Here is a 19,083-nt window from a genome sequence, read left to right on the forward strand (position 1 = left end):
ATTTGCGAGTTGGAAAATGTATACAAATTACTGACTTCTGAAGCTAAGCGTTCGTGTAATTTGCAGACATTCAACACAAATATTTAATCGGACTGAAAGTATTTAAATCACATTTTAAACCCCAAAAATTGCTCTTAACATCCTTGTTTCAATAGTGTTAGATAAACTGAGTTCAGTTATTACAAAGCAAGACGCTGTTCCATTGGAAGTTCCACTACTGCATATAGTTTTATACAGAGATCTTGCTGAAGTTGAATACTGAACATGCAAAAATTTCCAATTTCCAATCACAAGGCTCATTTAAGCTTTTGTAGAGCAACATACTTAATTTTTACATACAATTTAAATGACATACTTTAAATTGTAAAATATTAATGATCAATGAAGCACAAAATTTACAGTGTCATTTGATGCCTTATAAAGAAAAAACATTTTGAAGAAATCACAATTAGAGCTATTTATATTAAGATTGCCTCCAAAATAAAATGTTCTACTGAACAACCAATGTTTTGCCAAGGTATTGACTATCCTGAAGATCACCACCTTATTACAAAGACATTCTCCTTTTGCTGATGTGATACATTTCAAACAGTAACATTACCTATGTCTCCTACCTCCATCTTTCCAGTAACAGTTTTATCAAGATGGGAAACAATGAAACCCATCCCCTGGGGTACAGGTCTCTCAGATTTTATGTATTTATTTAAACAACAACCACCAAGCCAAACCCAACCAGACACAAAAAAAACAAAACAAAAAATAACCAAAAAAAAAAAGCCCCAAACCATTACTTTAATACAAAACAATCTTCCTAACACCAAAGAAATCCTATGCCAATCATTTATCACATGAACTAATCCATCTGTTCAATATCCCATACGTAGATCTGAAGATAGGACAAAGTCTCCTCTCAAAATGCCCAATTCAAGTTAAGTTCATCCCATTTTCCTCCCTATGGGGGTCTATTTTTAAGACCATAACCTTGCTACATAGCAAGGATTTCTGCAAGTTCTCTTACAATCAGAAAAAAACCCAACAAAACCCCACCCTACAACGCACATGAAAACCAGAACCATAGAGCTGCAAATCTGTGAACTGGCAACAGGATGGTGATGCTGTACTTGCAGCTTATAACTATTTAAAACACTTAAGTGAATTTTAAAGTATAAACTCCTATTATATTCTTGCACCTTTGATCAACAGAACACTTAGCACAATTCTGACACTCCCCACACTCTACTGCTCATCTTAACCCAGGCAAAGGGTTATTTGTAAATCTCTGCCTGTCCTGAAAACAACAGACCCTCACTAGGTTGTAATGGTAAAGATGCTTGGGAATACATAACAGCACAGAAAACTCAGTATGAGCCCACAAAAAGTCACACAAAGGATCAAGGCACATATAGTCAGTATAAACTGTTGTATTTAAAGAAAAAAACCCCAACAAATACATTCAGGATATAATTAATGCCTCCCTCCCCACAGCTTGTTTAGTTTACATTTCTAACAGTGTTAAGAAACACTGTCAGACTACAATCTTTCAGGAATTTTTGCTTTGAGTTTCTATTTCCATTAACCCTGTCCAGCAGCCACTTCTTGCAAACCTAAGTTTTGGCCACAACTCTGCTTTGTCACAAAGAAACAAAGAGGCAACAGATTTAAATTCACACTCCTCTCTGGAGAGCTATACAAACCAGACATGCAATATTCTTATACAAGTGAGGCCAACTAAGTATGTTCTCACAGCTCTAGAAAAACTTTGAAGACACGTTTAAACCTTTCAAAAAGTGGGTTATGATGTGACGTTAAATTTTAACTACAGAAGCACCAATAAAACAGACTTTCCAATAGAAAAGCTGACAAGGAAGTCATCATGTGAAAGCCTCAGTAACTATTTTAACCTGTGACTTCTAGACTAGTGACAAAATGGCATGCTAGCAGGATGAAAAAGAAAGGGGACCAGAAAAAGGAGAGAAACAAAAATGAATTTTAAAAGGAAACATGAAAGCAAGATGATAAAAAGCAAAAAAGCATAAGAAAAAGCAGCACAGCCCAACATTTGTTTGTGGGTTGTTTTTTTTTCAAATTTGTTACATTCAAGCTTCCATTGTTAAATTACACTTCCCCACCAACCTGAAATCCCATCTGTGTTAAGCAGTAGCACGTTTTAAAAAAAGACAAAATAAATGTTGAAACCTTTAGAATTACCTGGTAGGAATGTACACAAAGCTTCAAAAGAATTTGGCTTACCTTTTGAGAGTGCTAGCGAGTGATAATAACCACAAGCAACTTGAACAATTTGGATCTCTGATAAGCTTTTAATATTTCTATTGGAATAAGAAAACAGAGAAAGAATTAAGCTACTAGGCCACGGTATGAAACAAACTCACACCAAAGGGTAATAATATACAATAAGTGAATCCTTTTCACTGAAGTATATATGAAACTAATTTCAATATTGTAACTTTAATTAGAAATGAAGAATTAGGGAGGTTCATGTGCTAGGAAGGAGATGTCACACAGGTGAGTGGAAGAAATTAATACTGGATGCAAGAAGAAAATGATCCCTACTTTCTAGTGTCCAATAGAAAAATGGTTTTACAATCATTTTCTATCAATATTAAAGACTGAATAAAGTTGAACACTCAATTTTTCATCTCTACTAACACTAACTTCAATCAAAACTTCCATTTACAGAGCTATTAAGTATTGCACAATAATAGAAAGAAGTTGCAAGTACATACAAATGTGAATTAAATCTAGTATGCCTTCAAGTTCTGATGAGAAAACCAGGACTTTCTAAAAGGCCTGTGGGCTTTTAAATTTGATACAGGAATAAAAAACCCTTTCTATTAGTTATTTATGTCTTTCATATTTAGACATGTCACAGATAGCCACAATGAAGTTATGAATACTAATGTTCCAAGGAATTGTAACTTTCATGTGTCTTTTGCTTACGTAAAATACAAAATTAGAAAAAGCCTCCAGCTTGCAAATATACAAACTTTCTGCTACAGACAGTTGCACTGATTTCAGTGAATCTATTCATCACAGTAAAAATATGAACTTCAGCTAGCTGGAATGCTTACAGCATCCTGAAAACAAGCAAATGAATCTGGATACCATTCATTTTTATAACTAGAAGGCATATCACTTGATCTCAGCTAAAAAAAATTTAGGGTGAAAACTGAAGGACAAAATCAGATCACAAACATACCTTCCTCAAACCTACTCCCACAACCGGTTTTGAAAGTTTAACATTCTACTTCTCTTTAACTTCTTTTAAATGGCAGTTGTCAATCCCCATTTACATTCTTGAAATACCCATCCTACTTTTCTAACATAACTCTCATTCTTAGTAGATGACTATTAAAGAAAAAAAAAAAAACAAAACAGAACCCAAGACCAAACCAAACCCATCACACACTTCTCACATAAGCTGACTTTTTGAGAAAGGAAACTGTCTACAGCATGCAAGTGCCACAGCTAAAATACACTAATGCGCTTTTTTAATTGTAACAGCAGAATAGCTTAACCAATGGAACTTAAGCACTTTTTTTCCCCAAAAACCATAACTTATTACATACTAATTAATATTAACCTGGGTACTCTGACGCATTCCTCTGTTCCTGGCAAGCCAAGCTGTCCATCAGTAGCCAGACCCCAAGCATATACCTGACCCTTGTCATTTAATGCAAGAGTGTGGGCTTCTCCACATGACACAGCTACAATATTTTGGGCATCCAGCGCACCAACATGCTCTAACAAAAAAAAAAAAAAAAGAAAGTTAGCTGTTTAATAAAAGAAGCTACTAACTAGGTAGTATCATTCAAGACAGTTATACTCAGTACTAAGATATCAACTAAAATGACACAGAAGCAAGCCCAGAAATGTCCCAAAACATCCTTTATTTACAATTATAAGCATGCTATTCTAGAAGTACGTTGAACTTGACACCCCAAAGTAACTAAACAACTGTATCTGGAGCTATATACAGAAGTGCATAAAAAAGTGCAGCTTGATGGCTCCTTCTAATCCTCCCATCTGAAAATGAGCACAGAAACTCAATTAATATTAAGGCCAAATAGATTATCGTCAAATGACTACACGTGTAGACATTATGTAAGAGGAAAACATTCCACCACAGCAAATTAAATTCACCTATTCATTATTAACAAAAAAGCCTGCAGAACAAGGCAGGGCAAATTAAAGACTAAAGCTACTGTTTTTGCAATGAGCCACACAATGTCCTTCTTTATAATGCAAAATACTGTAGAAACAGAACCTACAGAGCAATTTTTCTAGATATACAGTGCATGCCTCTGAAAAGCAAACACTAAAAGATCTGTGACTTTTTTCCAGTAGCCTGCATCAATACACTGGGAAAAACTCAAATTTTGTTTTTGTGCTTATGATCTGTGATCAAAAGTCTTTAACATTTTCATGTTAGCAACACTGAAGTGGAGAATTATCATCAGAGCCTGTCGTTAAGGTTGGACTTTTCAACAGTCCCCTTAAATAAAACGTTGAAGCGGGCTTTTGTGCCCTGTTTTCAGACACAGAAATTCTATTCCTGCCTAAGAATGGCAGAGGGCTGAAAAAGCCCGCGTATTATCAATGTAACAAGTGCTGTAAACGCAGCCTAGCATAGCCTAACTCAATTCAAAACAGTAGCTAACATTATCTGCAACGTGACAGGCACTCAGTCTCCAAAATAAAGTAACACAGGCAGCAGACAAATTCATTTTTTTAAACAGGTGGTCTGATTAAAGAGGTTACCACCCCAGTTCAGCCCATTAGAGCCTCCACAGCTCTGTCAGTGGAAGAGGTCATGTAAGCACTCTCCAGTTCAGGCAACAGCATGCAGATTAGCTCAGACTATCTTCACCAGCTGCTAAACTAGCCAGGCTGACTTTGCCTAATATGGATTAAGGAACATCTACACAATCCCTATGGCAAGCAGAGCTCTGTGGGGAGGAAAGAGGGAATGCACAGCTAGTGACGCTGGTGACATGGAGGTGGTAAAGACAACAACAAAATTATCTTCAGGTAGCAAAAATACATTCAAAAGAGAGCATCCACCCATTTGTAGAGATACTGAGCCTCTTGAGGCTGCACAAGTGAAGTTGTCCCAATGCACTGACTTCATGTTAGAACATTCAACAGTATTGTCAGTAATCTCTAGATGAAAGAAAAAATACGGAGGACATTACAATCCTCATGACCACTGTGTCGGAGTGTGTTAAAAAAAAATAAAAGATTTATAGTAGATGTTTGTCCATTACATAAAAAAAGCTCGTAAAAGACTGTTTTAAAAAACCAAAAATTAAGTCATGTATTTTTGTTGTAACTGTTAGATTTAAAAGACAATTCAGCATCATTTTCAAAGTGGGTAACAAGCATTCAGAGTAAATTTGATACGCTGAGTCATTCGTGTTCATGAATCATGAATTCATGTTCACGAAGCTGAAGTTTGCACAGGACTAAAGTTCATCAGTTTTAATATCCATTTACTGTTACCCAATAGAAGTCCAAATTAGTTTTAAAAAGTTACTTATCAACTACACAAAAAAAATCTTTATTTGGTACCAAAGCCAAAACTCTGAAGGAAGAACTGCTAAAATATTGCATAATGCCTTGTTTCCATCTGAAATACTTCTATCAATAGTTGTCCCAAGAAACTTGAAAAATCACTCTAGCGGTGATTAGAAGAAACTCTTACTAAGCCTCTTCCATTTATGTTATGCTGTAAGTACTGTCAGAGGCACTGTTCCCTATCTCTCAGTAGCACGCAGATATGACTCACATGCACAGCTCTGAAAAGAGCCCATGTGCACACTCCTCTGCAGTCCCTGCAAGATGTTTACCCACTTCTGCTATAGAACTGCGCTAGCAGGAAGCAGAAACACGTGCCTAACATAGATAGGAAGAAAAAAGCCCAAATAAGTTTTACACTGCATCCTTCAGGCTTTTCCAAACCCCCTTCCTGTAGCACCGCTCATGCTGGAAAGTCTTTTATCAGAAGTTTTATCGTTAGTTCTTAAAAAACAGAGAATTAAGAACATTGCTTTTACCAGACCTGCTCTACATCAAATATTAGATAATTAAAACCACACAGGACGTTTCTCAGTGACGGTATGCCAGGTATTCATTTCTACCATATTCCAGTAGCCAAATCCATACATATGCTACAATGCTAATCCATGTATTGAAGCAGGTCACCTCCCCTTCAGATTAAAGACAGCCAGCGTCTTCCACGGCCTTAGGTAAAGCAATTCTATGCTGGAAATAAAAAACAGTGGTAGTACTCAGCTGCACAGCAGGCAAAAACATGGGGGGACAGCCATGTTTCACAGCTGGTTGCTTCCAACTGTCACAAGATGCAATCCAAGCAAAGGTATGCTTTTCAAATTAAAAATATACCTGTTCTTGGAAGAACTAATATGCATACAATTCAGCACATGCGCAGACACTGGCAACCTTGGGTTTGATGTAGCATAAAAAGATAAAAAACTACATGCACCACCACACACTCTCCACAATTCATTAATTCTAAACTTACCGGGTCTTTTCCTGGCTTTTTCGTGCCCCAGTTGTCCTAGATCATTGCAACCACATGTATAAACAGTCCCATCATCCAGGACAAAAACAGTATGTCTCAGTCCACACCCTACATCTCTGACCCTTTTATTTAAGAAAAAGTCACTTTTTCTGGGTTCTAAAACAATCTCTTCATCAATTCCACCCAATCCAAGCTGTCCAAACGATGCATTTCCCCAGCACAACATGTTTACGCTTCTCTGGATCACAGAGATCTTCCAACTTTGCTTTTCTAGAATATCCCTTCTGCGTAGCTGTTCCAAAAAAAAAAAAAAAAAGTAGGGTTTGTCAGTATTGTCCCTAACATTTATATTACCTTCTATCTAGCATGTAATCCACAAGTTCACTTTCTATATACCAATATAACACATCAAACACTTTTTTAAGAGTGTGATTTACTTTTTGCACGGTATTTACATTAACTCTGCATAAAACGTTTTCCCTCCCATTTCCAATACAACTTGTAAGATGTGCAGGTCCTCAGTTTTATAAAACTTAGTTTCAAAAACTTAAAATATTCTTCATAGAACTTCTCTAATCCCTAATCCAGATCTATACAAATGGCAGTCACAACCAATTTTAGCCGGTGGAAATGACCTCACACGCCTTTTTAAGGAGACAGTACAGGCTAGTTTCTTTATACAAGGATCTCCAGAAAGCACTGTGTACAGCCTCAAGATCATCCCCAAAAACAACACTTGACTCATAGCTTGGAAAAAATTGGTCAGCTCTGATCAATCCAGTTACACAACCCAAATAATATGGTGTCAACCATTAAATTTAAACAACTATGAGGCAACCAAACTTAAAAATACATGGCTGAAACTCAAGTCCCCTCTCTTGTGCTGCAATCAAAAGCGGCTACAGCTTCATCGTTACTCTACTGTTAACAGGAGGCCACACACACAAACTTGCCCACGCAGACCCCTGTGCCTAATGCCGAAACTGCAATTACCAGTATTTGTGCTGACGAACTCTGCACCTATTTAGAAAGGATACAAAGCTACACATCTCTTTCATTTTCAGTATTGCACTCAAAAGAATTTATGACAATGTTTTCACTATTACTTATACTACACTTCAGCGACATAAGTTTCCACACATTTTCAGAGCAATTTAAAAATCAGTGCAACACAGTATAAAACTGCTACAAATTTTCATCTGTGACCATTATTTGGAAGACAGCATGTAAAATGGAACATGGAATACAATGCACTTACAAATGCATTCCATCTTATTCTGCCAGGTCATAACACATGTAAACCGCCTAAACAAAGAACTGCTCAGAGAAGCAAGCCATCAGTTCGCACCTAAGCATTACGTAAACCAAAGGGCAGAATTCTTGCCAGCACAATAGGATGAACTATTTTCTTTGTAAACATCAAAACATAGTAAACAAGATGCCTACACCTGCAATCTCACCAAAAAAAAACCCCAAGCAAAAAACCCCAAACAGCTTAAAATATATTGCATTCTGTTTACCTATCTCAGGAGATGATGCATGATCAAGTATTTCCCTAGCTATATCCTACCACATTCAGAAGGGGACACCAACATGAAAACGTCTTCGGTTAAGACATAGCTATGCAACAGCAGTTTTGACACATCTGTAGCAGTGACTGCAGTGCAAGCTCCAACCTGCAACACAAGAAGTTAGAAGAGACACGTGATTATTACACTGGTTTGAGATTTTCATCGTCAAGATTTATCTCCATCTCCAGTGGGGCAAAAAGCAGGAAAGTTCCCCTTGCTGTTGGCACAGCTATCCGCTCCCGTCGGGGTGTGTGTGTGGGGGTGTGTGTGGTGTTTGTGCTTTTTTCTCTTCAGAGACAGCAGCCAAGTAAGTTTTGCACTTGGATGGCAAATCACGGCAGTATTTCACCCCTGCGCGTAGCCGTGGCAGCCAGCTCACGGTGTCAGCTGCTGGATGCTACCACCCGTGACGTCAGCAGCAGCCCAGTGACACCAAATACCGAACGCGGGGGAAACCACCCCGCTCGTTCCGTACCGGCGCGGCGCAGGTACCGGCGCTGCGGGCACAGCCCGCCGCTCCCTCAGGCGGGGGCACTGCCGCTCCCGCAGCGCCCCGCGGCCCCAGGGCTGCGCGGCTCCCCCGGGCACGGCCGGCCCCGCCGGGGGGCGCGGGCGGGGCGGGGGCGGCCCCGGCGGAAAGGCGCAGCTCGGTGGCCGGCGCGGGGCCTCCGCCCGTCCCCTCAGCGCGCCCCGCGGCTGCCGAGCGGCGTCGCCCGTAACGGTCCCAACCGCCCCGGCCCACCGGCCGCCCGCGCTCGCCTCCCCGCGCCGCGGACGACGCCGCCCGTCCCGTCCCGCTACCGCGGTCGCCGTCCGACCGGCCCCGCGGCTGGGCCCTGCGGGCCGGGCACGGCCGCTCTCCTCTCGGCCCCGCGGGGCGAAGGGCGGCACGCGCGGGACCGCGGGGGTACAGCGGCGCGTCACGGCCCGACGGAACTCACCGGCGAGCGGCGGCCAGGCCAGGCGCTCCGCTCCGTCCCGCTGCGCTGCGCTCCCCACGGCGCCGCGAGGCCGCGCCCAAGGCCGGCCCGCCCGCCGCAGGCCCCACCGGCCACCGCGAGGGCGTGAGCAGCCCCAGCCCGGAGCGCTGACAGGGCCGGGCCGCCGCTCCCGCGCAGGCGCCGACTGGCGGGCGGGGCCACCGCGCGCCCGCTCCCCCGCCCGCCTCCCCGGCCTCGTGGCCAGGGGCGGTGACGCAGCGGCGGCGCGGCGTGACGTCAGCGCGGGGCTCGCGGGGGCAGCGGCCCTCGAGCTGCCGGGAGCGGGAGCGGAGCGGGGCCGGGGCGGGTCCCGGGGCGGGCTCCGGACCGAAGCCGGGAGGGAGGTGGCGGTCGCGGTCACGGTCACCGCGTCGGGCCCCGCCGCCGGGCTGTGAGGCGGCCGGGCAGAAGCTGCCGGCACCCGGAGGAGTTCGGGGGAGCGGCGCCGGCGCCCTCCCGGGGTGCCCAAAGGCCGGCGGGGGACTGGGGAAGCACTCGAGCGCAAAAATGTACAGCAGCTTGGAAACACAAACCATCGTTGCGTTACAGCACTGGTTTTACATCAGCAGTGAAAAAATCCCAATGAGCATGTTCCGGGGCAAAGCGGTCCCGCCAGGTTTGCTCGAGGAGGGCTTCGTGAGGCGTCTTCCTCCGGCCGTGCGGAGCTGCCCGGGACGGGGCTGCGCGCTGCTGCTCCCCGGCCGTGACCTCCGGAGCCCGCGGGAGCCGCCGGCCCACCTCCGAGGGCGTGGAGGGAGCGCGCTCAGTGAGCGGGAGGAGCTGGAGCCGCCGGGGCGCGGCAGGAACGCACTGCGGGGCTTGCTCCGCCTGCCCGGCAGCGGCTGCAGGCACGGCGGGCCGCTGTCCCGGGCGCGGCCGCTGCCAGCCCTGCTGCCCGCCAGCCCTACTGCCCGCTCGCCCTGCTGCCCTGCTGCCCGCCCGCCCTGCTGCCCGCCCGCCCTGCTGCCCGCCCGCCCTGCTGCCCTGCTGCCCGCCAGCCCTGCTGCCCGCTCGCCCTGCTGCCCGCCAGCCCATGGCCAGCACAGCACGGCCCCCCACAGAAGTGGGTGCAGGTTTCTGAACTCTGCATTCCAGTTGCAAGCACTCGTCAGTGTCAGAGCATACGCAAAGTGGGCATAAACGTTTTTTTCCACTGAACACCTATCTCCAGTGGAGCAGGCAAGATACATTTACACACTAGACAAGTTTTTTAGGATTTTGCTTAGTACCAGGAGGAAAATCCATGGCAATTTTTTTAAGTAGAACACGCTGGGATTCCAAATGTGGTTTCGTTACTTAGCGGCCTCTCTGCAGTAATTCTGGGATCCACCTTTCTGTAGGTCAGGAAGTAAAAAAGGCCAGGACCAAGCACACTTCACAGCAAATCATTTTGCAAACTACGGGTACGGCAGGTTCCATGTTTGGGGTCTTTTTGCCCCGTAATGGAAAGCATTTAAAAAACAACCCAACAGATGGGATGTCTTGGTCCAGCCATTAAACTCCTTTGTGTACCTAAATAGGTAAGAGTCTACAGGACTTCTCAGGACTTGGGGTTGTAGGTTTATCAGTAAAGATCCAAACCAGAAACACGAAACTCAGACACTGAGAAAATGAGAGAGCTGCATAGCTGACAAAGGCTAAATGATGCAGCACTTTTCAAGGCAGCAAGTAACACAGGTCTGTTATTTAAAGAGGAGATGTTATTTGCCTTTTCCCATTCTGCATGTAACAACAGAAGGTTAGCAGTAGCTCTTACACATAGCAAATGGAGGAAAACATTTCATTCCTTATCTTCTAAACTTCCTTTTCCCTTTGTTTTGTGAGACCACCAGAGTGGTAACTACGAATAATTACACTGTGAAGTAGATTTTAAATAGTTATTCATTGTGCAATGTGTCCTCTGACCAGCGTGTGGGGATGTGTCCATGTACTTGAAGAGAACATTATACGCCCAGTACAATTCTTACATAAGAAAGTATTTTGGTGTAACTGGCCTAATGCATTAAATGAGAAAATAATAATAAAATGAGAAAATAGTATGATAAGACAATAATAAAGCCTGAAACAACACACAGTGTTGCACAGACCTCAACTTCCTTCTGTGGTACACATAGCTGTTTTATTTAAAACAGTTACTTTAGTCCTAAAATCTGATTACTGTAAGTGAAATAATTCAAATGCACCTTCAAATAAAGTATAAGCCATATTTTCATTCCACTTACTACCTATCTTAGCAACTCCTCTTCTCCGTGTTGGAGAAGCCATATCCTGCCTGTCTTAGTGCCTTGAGAAAGCCCCTTCCTTCATGGGGCTGAAGATAGGCAGCAGCGGGAAGGGAGTACCTGCTCTGACACCACACCGCTGCCTGGCCTCCCTGGCGCTCAGGGCAACCAATTCTGCATCCACTGGCATTAAATCTGCCAAAATGTGGTTCTGTAGGCACAGCGGTCAAAAGAACTGTGCGTGAGCATGCTTGCATCTCAAAATTCCCAACGACCATTATAGTACTTGCAAAAAAACGCAGTATTTTGCATTGATTGTATTGATGCAAAATACTGTGAAAACAAGAAATTTAAATCTGGTTAACTTTGGAGGAGGCATTTACTCCTTCGGAGTGCCTCAGCACAAAGGGTTTCCTATTACAATTGCACAGTCTTCTCACTGATGGTCACAACAAGTAGGAAACTATTTTCAGTTGCCCTGCCACCATTAAAATAGCAATGCTTGGCTACTGCCTGGTGATTGCTGTCAGCAAAATTGTGGTTTTTAAATTGTACCCCAGTTAATCACCCATTCAGATAATACAAAAATGAAAAAATAATATATAGTGTTAACTAAAGTATACTTTATGCTTTATCACTGGAAAATATCTTCCAATTAATAAACACAGTTTTGAAGCCTGCGGTGTTACAGCACAAAACTTTCTGTATAGCTAACAACAGAGGTGGACTCTGCTCTCTGCCTCCATTTTCTCCTAGCAACAGTCAGTACATACTTTATAAACATTAATTCCTCATCTCAAACACCTTTGTTTTATACTTTGATGTGTCACAGAATACAGAAAATAGAAATGGGTGTCCAGAACAGCTGATAACATGAAATTAGAGATGTCAGCATTTTGCTGTGAGAAATTACTAACCTTTGTGTGAAGCTTTTGTGTAGAATATTCTTGATTAAGACAAAGGCTTTAGAATGCAAATAGCCTTACAAACAAGGTAGTCAGAACCTTTTATGCCATTTCAGTTTTACTGGAAGTTCTCTTAGTGAAAGTGGCTGTGTACACAGACAGATAACTCACACACACGTTTTATATGGTCTGCTACTTTATAGCTGAGTATGTTTTAGTTCTCCCTCTGCCCACCCTGCTCACTGTAATGACTCTGGTTAGCTCAAATGCAAATGTGCTTACCAGTAAAACCAATTATTTATTAACTGATGGTGACGTGAAAAAAAATGAACTGTTTTTGACCTGTTTGTGATGGTAAATCTATCTAAATACTAAATCAAAAATATTGCAAGTTCTGTGTCTAACTCGAGGTGTCTAATTAAGGGAGCTGTTTAAGGATAAGCTGAGTTGTCATACCTTAAAATACAATAAGCAAAACCAAACACCTGCAACACCCTGTTCCCCTCATCCTCTCAGGCCACCAAATGTAACTGAAATAGCCACAAGAATTCTATTCATAGGATGGAAGATGTAAAGAAAACGGAAAAAGCAGTGAAGGACAAGGATGAAACCTGGACAGGAAGATTACAGTGAAGGAAACAACCAGCTGACCTTTGCATTAGGCATGAAGCTCCCGTGCTCACAAACTCTTGCATGGATCCAATATCCCCAGGCCCACACAAACTACAACTGGCACTCAGAGTGACCACCCCATATCCTGGCAGTATGGCAGAAGCCACATAAGTGCCCAGGCACCTGCAGGTTGGGGCTTAAGATGCTGAACATTTTTGAGCATCCTACACAGAGGGCTGGGAGTGCAGCCCCTTCCCGCACGTGGCACATTCTCTTCTTATTGCAGTGATGTTTCGCACTACTACATGAATTTTTCTATTATAAATAATGCAGCAGGCCAGGTGCCAACCAAACACCAGGAAATTCCCATGTAATCTTCTGGATTTTTGGCTTAGGTGTTGGATGCTGTGACATCAGTTCCCACATCATTAAACTGGGGTTTTGGTCAGGCTGAAACTGACCTTTGATTTCTAAGGTGCAATCCTATGGGAATACAAGCTCAATAATTGAGCCAGTTCTGCCGTGCAGAGAACACGCTGAACCTCAGCTTATAAAATAGCAGCTCCAAGTGGTGCCACATGCTGCTGATTCTGACATGACACTGTGTCTTTGCATGGCAGGATGATGAAGCATCCTAAAATTAGCCTTCTTACTATTTCGTAAAGAGCAGCAGAAAGGTAGCAGCCTGCACTGAGGAGAACAAAGAGGCACAGGAGAGCACCAGAACTGAGGCTCACACACAGGCTGGTCACAACGCTTCATGGTGAGCACTCTTGGCTTCTTTGCAAATTTCTGTGTTGGACTGTTTAGTGTCATTTCTTATCCCACGCACAGGGTGACCTGACTGTGAAAGAAGTAAGGTGCTCCTGTAATCAGAGGCGGGGTGGAGGGCTCTGTTCTCTCAGAGGGGTTGGGAGACAGCAGAAGGGAAAACTAACTCTGAAAATGACACAGATGGTCTCTTTCTTAGAGGTGCAGAGGAAGCTGGCATTTTCTTCACATAATTAAGTTTGTCGTTACTGGAATAGAGTGTGGAATGGAAGAAAAAATCGTGCTGGTTTGGAAACCAGAAATACCATGATAAAGCCCCCTCTCTGTTGAGCCACACTGAATTTTTCCCGATATTCAGCTTTCTCTCCCACCCCATTTCTTGGGTGATAAAGTCCTTACCTTTACAAGGAGTACAATTTGAGAGAAAAAACCCACCTTCCCAGGCAGTAGCAAGAAGGCATGGATGTGCTTGGGCATGGGAACAGAAATAATGAAAGAAAAGGTCCTAGACCAGAGTAACGCTTGCAGATGAGGAGAAAAAAGAAACTGTAAGGAAACGTTTGAGTATCAGAGGGCACAACAGGCATGACATGAAATGGATGTTGGGGCTGATTGCTAGGAGAGAAGATGACACAGCACGCGTCTCTAGAAAGCTGAGGACTCCACCATCAGCTAGGTGTAGTAGCCTGTGGCCCTGTGCCTAGACAATTATAAGGACATGCTATTTTCTCTGGTCCTATGGTAGGACTCCATGAAGAATAGCTGTGAAGAAAATAACTCTGAGGCATAAACTGTGACTAGTATGTTCAAACTACACCCAGATGTTTCTGCTAGTACTTATCGCTCAAAAATATGGGACTATTTTACAACAAAGATATTTCTGTTTAGTAAACAAGACTGGACAGTACTCTTCAGCTTTTGCGATTTAATTCAGGATAAGACTCATGATTTCACACGTATTACTGAAACCCAGAGGGGCATGACACTCTAAGATCTATTTTTGTGCAGTTAGCAACTGATAGATGTTTGGTATAGCATGGACTGAAATGTGGTGTCAAAGTGGTAATGAATCTGTGCCATTTGTTGTCAACTACAGTACAGGAGAACTCTGGTCAAAAAGTGGATTAAATATTCAGAGTGGACAAAGACTCTTGGACAGATGGAAAATTAGATTTCTCTTCCTGAGGTTGTTAAGAAGCTCCACAGAAATTATGTGTGAGCAGTCAGAGCTTGGAGTCCTTGGAGGACTGTAAGTCTGAATTTCCTATGTTGTAGGTCTCAACTTTAGCACTAGAATAAAAGATTTTTAAAAATAATAATTTGATTTTGGAGACAGAAGGGAAGTGAGCTGTATGAAATGAGCAATCAAATCCTCATAGCTGTGTGAAAAATTGAACCACTGCTGCTATCCACACAATTCATATGTAGAGAAACCTATTGACTCCTCATGTTCCCAGAGATCTATGCCAATACTCTTAAGCTCCTGTTTAGGAAAGAAAAATCGCCACAATCTTGTAAGCTTTTGTTTCTGTTTACTGACACTGGAGTTGTGCAAAATGCTGACAATCTTGTTGTTGATTTTTTAATGAGTTATTTAGAGGCTCGTATTTCTCTCCAGAAAATCTTGGGACGGTGTCTCTAGGGTAAGGTTTCTTTGTTTATTTGGTCTAGCAGCATGCAAAAAGCTGTTTCATTTTAAAACTTCAAGCTTGTAAGGGGGAGGCTAAAGCAACTATGTATCACTTGGAAGCAGAAACAGTAGAGCAGCCACCTGTGCCAAATCTCCATTGCATTTAGCTGGTTTTTTTTTTTTTTCTTGGATGAGGGAGGTAGCAGTGATTCATCACTATGTCTGATTGATGAAGGATTTCTTGTCATTGATGTCAGCAAGCCACTAGGACACCACTAAATATGATCACTGATCCCCTTCAGAAATGGTCACTTGAGGGGTACTGGATAGTCCCCACTTAACACACATATCTTTACTTTCATAAAGGAAGCATACAGGGCTATTTTCAGCTTCTAGGCAGGGTTCTAGAGCAACAAAGTCACTCTGAAACATACACAGACATAGATCTAAGAGTAGTCCTAGGGACTGGATCCCTGGGAGATTGTCCCCAAGACTGTCTCAGGAAAAGGCACAGCATTTCCACAGCATCCAACTGAGACACAGCAGCTCCTGTATGCCCCATGACCCAGTGGAGACATCCAAACCCAGACAGATTATCAGCAAGAAAGTCAGCTTGAAACTCCAATTTAATCAGAAAACACTTCCACATTATTTTTTAGCCCGTAGACTTGTAAAAAAATAACGTGCACAATGTGATAAAATTTTGCAGGCAATTCAATACAAACAATACTGTAAGCTTACAAGCTTGTAGCAAACTCAGCCAAACAAACTGGCTCTTTAACAGACAGAAATGTTACAAATTAAATTCCTTTGAGTATAACTTTTTTTTTTTTATAAAATGAACAAAAATAATGCTTATTTGGCCTTATGGCCAAGTGGTTGCTTTGTAATAAACAGCATTAGGATTAAAAATCACTTTTTCTGAGAGGCAAATGACGTGATCTTTATGATTTTTCTGACCTCTTGTTTATGTTTGAGCCTCTAAATAGCTCATCAACATTAGAAACCTGTTTGTTTTGTCTTCTGAGTTTATAATAACCATAAGCATTAAAATAGTCTGTTCATAACTATAGTAATCCCTACTGACTTCTCTGAAGAATTGTAATAGACGTGAACCTAGAAGTGTTTTGTTTATTGCGGTTACAAATAGTCATAATTTCCAGTGAGTTATATCAGCAATGATCTCTTAAAAGTCTAGTATTTCAGATTGCATTGCCTGCACATTTTGAAGTAAAATTGATGAAAACTTTTCTCTTTTGACTAAGATTTAGTTCAAAAATAGTTAATAGCAATACATACAATTTTAAAGTCTTAGCTTTAAAAGTTCCTACACCTTAGTTTTCAGCTAATTTTGACTGGACACAGAACTCAGTATTTGCCCAAGTAACAACATAACAGATATTGTTATTATATTAATTTTCCTGATGTTTTCTAACAAAACTATAGCAAGTTAAAAGAAATGCCATTTGACAAGTAGAACTGCAATATTTTTTAAACTATAATTAAAGATTCAAATACCATGCTTGCCTCTGCTATAATTTCTTTGGACATATGGTGCTCAACATAAAAAGAATAAAACAGGAAACTAATAATATATTCATTGTCATGTATTTTCTGATGTAAGCATCTGGCTGCATCATATCCTGCATCTCAGGATCTAGAGCAGAGAGATCTTCACATCTCTGCAAAAGAACCAAAAGTTTTCTCTTGTGCGATGTACATAGAGAAAAAGTATTTCAGGATTAGGAAGCATACAGTATGTAAAGAGTTTCTTTCCCAAGTTTTTCAAAACCAGGAAAGGAAACAATAATGCATGGAGCACTGTTCTACTTCCTTAATAGTTTCAATAATGTAATCAAAAGGAGCCCCTGGGAGGGCACAGAAAGTAGCCATATCTGCAAGGTGGAGGCTGTTATTGGAGGCCTCATTCTTGGGAATCAAATTATTCACTGGTTCTTGGATTTTAAACTTCATTATCTTGACTAAGGCTAGGAAAACTCTGGAAGTTCTTTCCACTGAGTTCTTTCTCTTGGCCCTCCCTGGCCAATAAACGAAAGCTGTCATTTTCCACACTTCCCTTTCCTCCAGCTCAAACCCTCAGATGGGTAAATTGTTTCTTAATGGAAGTCAATGGAACTAATGCCAATTTAAACTAGCCAAGTCTTGATGCGTTTTATATCACAGCTCGAAAACCACAACTGAGTATCTCAAGTATGAAAAAATACATGTTTATACTCTTTTCATGCAGTGCAGTCAGCAAACTGAAATGCATTTCACATAAACTCTATTCAACACAGCATGATACCAGCAGTTCTGGCTCCCCTTCCTGCTCCAGCTCCCACTTAAAACTTCTCTATTCACTCAAACATCTTAAATCCTATTCAACAGCTGAACGCACAATGAAACACATCCACTCTATGCAGGAGGAACAATTTTCATATACGATACCCATGGGTTATTAACATTATGGTTGCGACTTTCTGAAGTATGTCTCTTCAAAATGTCTATTTTGATTTTCAAAAAATGGTGAGTAAAGATTTAGGTGACTGCCTCTAGTCACCCAAATGACAAAATCTTAGGCAATATGAAGTTATATAGATACACTAAATGAGAATATGCTGCTGGATCTACACAGGTAATCCCTTAGCCTTTCAACAAATACGTAAGAAAACTGAAAGTAAATTTTTTTAACTACTTAATGAAAACATAGGCTTAGTCATATCCTGTCTTTGAATTTCCAAACTACTAAATATTTCTTTATAAAATAATGGGAATTTATTTGCTATATTGTCCTTATTTAACATTAAGCATATACCTTAAGATTATGTCTAAAATTTAGTTCAAATATTGAGCTTCCACAGCCCCACACCACCAATTAAGCGTGCCAAAAAGGTTTTGTTGTGCTTTAAAAGGCCTTTACTAATTAGATTAAATGAAAAATACTTACTATAATATTTGCATTTTCTTTCTAAGTGCCACAGTTTGGAGTCTTCCAATATTCTTCTTTTTCTAAAGCAAAAAGAAGTGAGACATTTAAAAAAGCATTTTCAGAGGCACCCTAGGCAGAAAGAGAATTCCTTTTTATAACTTGTGTGATAGCACATGGCATTACTACATGTCACTGATGTACCAGTTGGTCTAAACTTGGCTTGTAATATGTGTGGTTTATCAGATCAGAATATATTTTAAATCCTGTGATATATCTTTTGACTCCTTCCACTGAGTAAATTAATATTTTAACTGTTTGGAGATTAGACGGTTCTGGAGACTGACAACTGCATAAACAGAACCAATGGCTTAAATGTGGCCTGGGAAAGTACTCATAACCTTTTTTATTACTAGGTGACTTATTTGAAATGAATTAGAGGTTTTATTTAGTTTCCTATTATCCTCCTCTCTTTTTCTTTCTCTGTCTCTGTCTTATATATTTGTGAGAAAGTCACATTTGGCATACTTAACAGTTTGCATGGCTAGTCAGAATGGCCAGTACCTCCTGCTGTTGCTGCTCTGAGGTAATTTTCTGGGTCATGATCCTTACTTCAGTAAGTGAGCTTACATTATCAGTATATCACTTGTTACTCAGCTGGACAGAGTGATTCTGATACTGATGGTGTTTAATAAGCTGGTACTATCAAATTACTTTAATTTCCATCTCTGTCCCCTCTGAATGTTGGCTTGTGCTTTGACAAGAAAGATCTTTATTTTAAAATTAATTCTGTCAGTGAAGTTTTATCCTTAAAAAAAACAGGTTTTCTGAAGGTTCATCAGTATCTATAGATACTATTTTTGCAGTGCATCTGCATTTCTACACATTATGTTATAATGCATGT

General features: G+C 41.5%; 1 protein-coding gene across 6 annotated transcripts in view; it reads right to left on the reverse strand.

The window, feature by feature from the left end:
• The window catches only part of HERC4 (HECT and RLD domain containing E3 ubiquitin protein ligase 4), a 44,444-nt gene extending 26,223 nt beyond the window's left edge, over positions 1-18,221 (reverse strand). For 2 of the 6 annotated variants that reach the window (XM_055804008.1, XM_055803987.1), the window contains exons 1-5: positions 9,075-9,252; positions 8,133-8,238; positions 6,563-6,854; positions 3,602-3,761; positions 2,251-2,327 (exon numbers count right to left, since the gene is read on the reverse strand). In XM_055804008.1, coding sequence (XP_055659983.1) covers positions 2,251-2,327; positions 3,602-3,761; positions 6,563-6,788 — 463 coding nt within the window. In that variant the 5' untranslated portion in view covers positions 6,789-6,854; positions 8,133-8,238; positions 9,075-9,252. Of the gene's footprint in view, positions 1-2,250; positions 2,328-3,601; positions 3,762-6,562; positions 6,855-8,082; positions 8,239-9,074; positions 9,254-18,200 lie in introns of those variants that run through there. The other 4 variants (XM_055804001.1, XM_055803977.1, XM_055803996.1 and 1 more) reach the window with 3 other exon arrangements.
• Between the last annotated feature and the right edge of the window lie 862 nt (positions 18,222-19,083).

This window comes from Falco peregrinus, chromosome 1 (assembly GCF_023634155.1).
Source record: "Falco peregrinus isolate bFalPer1 chromosome 1, bFalPer1.pri, whole genome shotgun sequence".
Classification (NCBI taxonomy): Eukaryota; Metazoa; Chordata; class Aves; order Falconiformes; family Falconidae; genus Falco; species Falco peregrinus.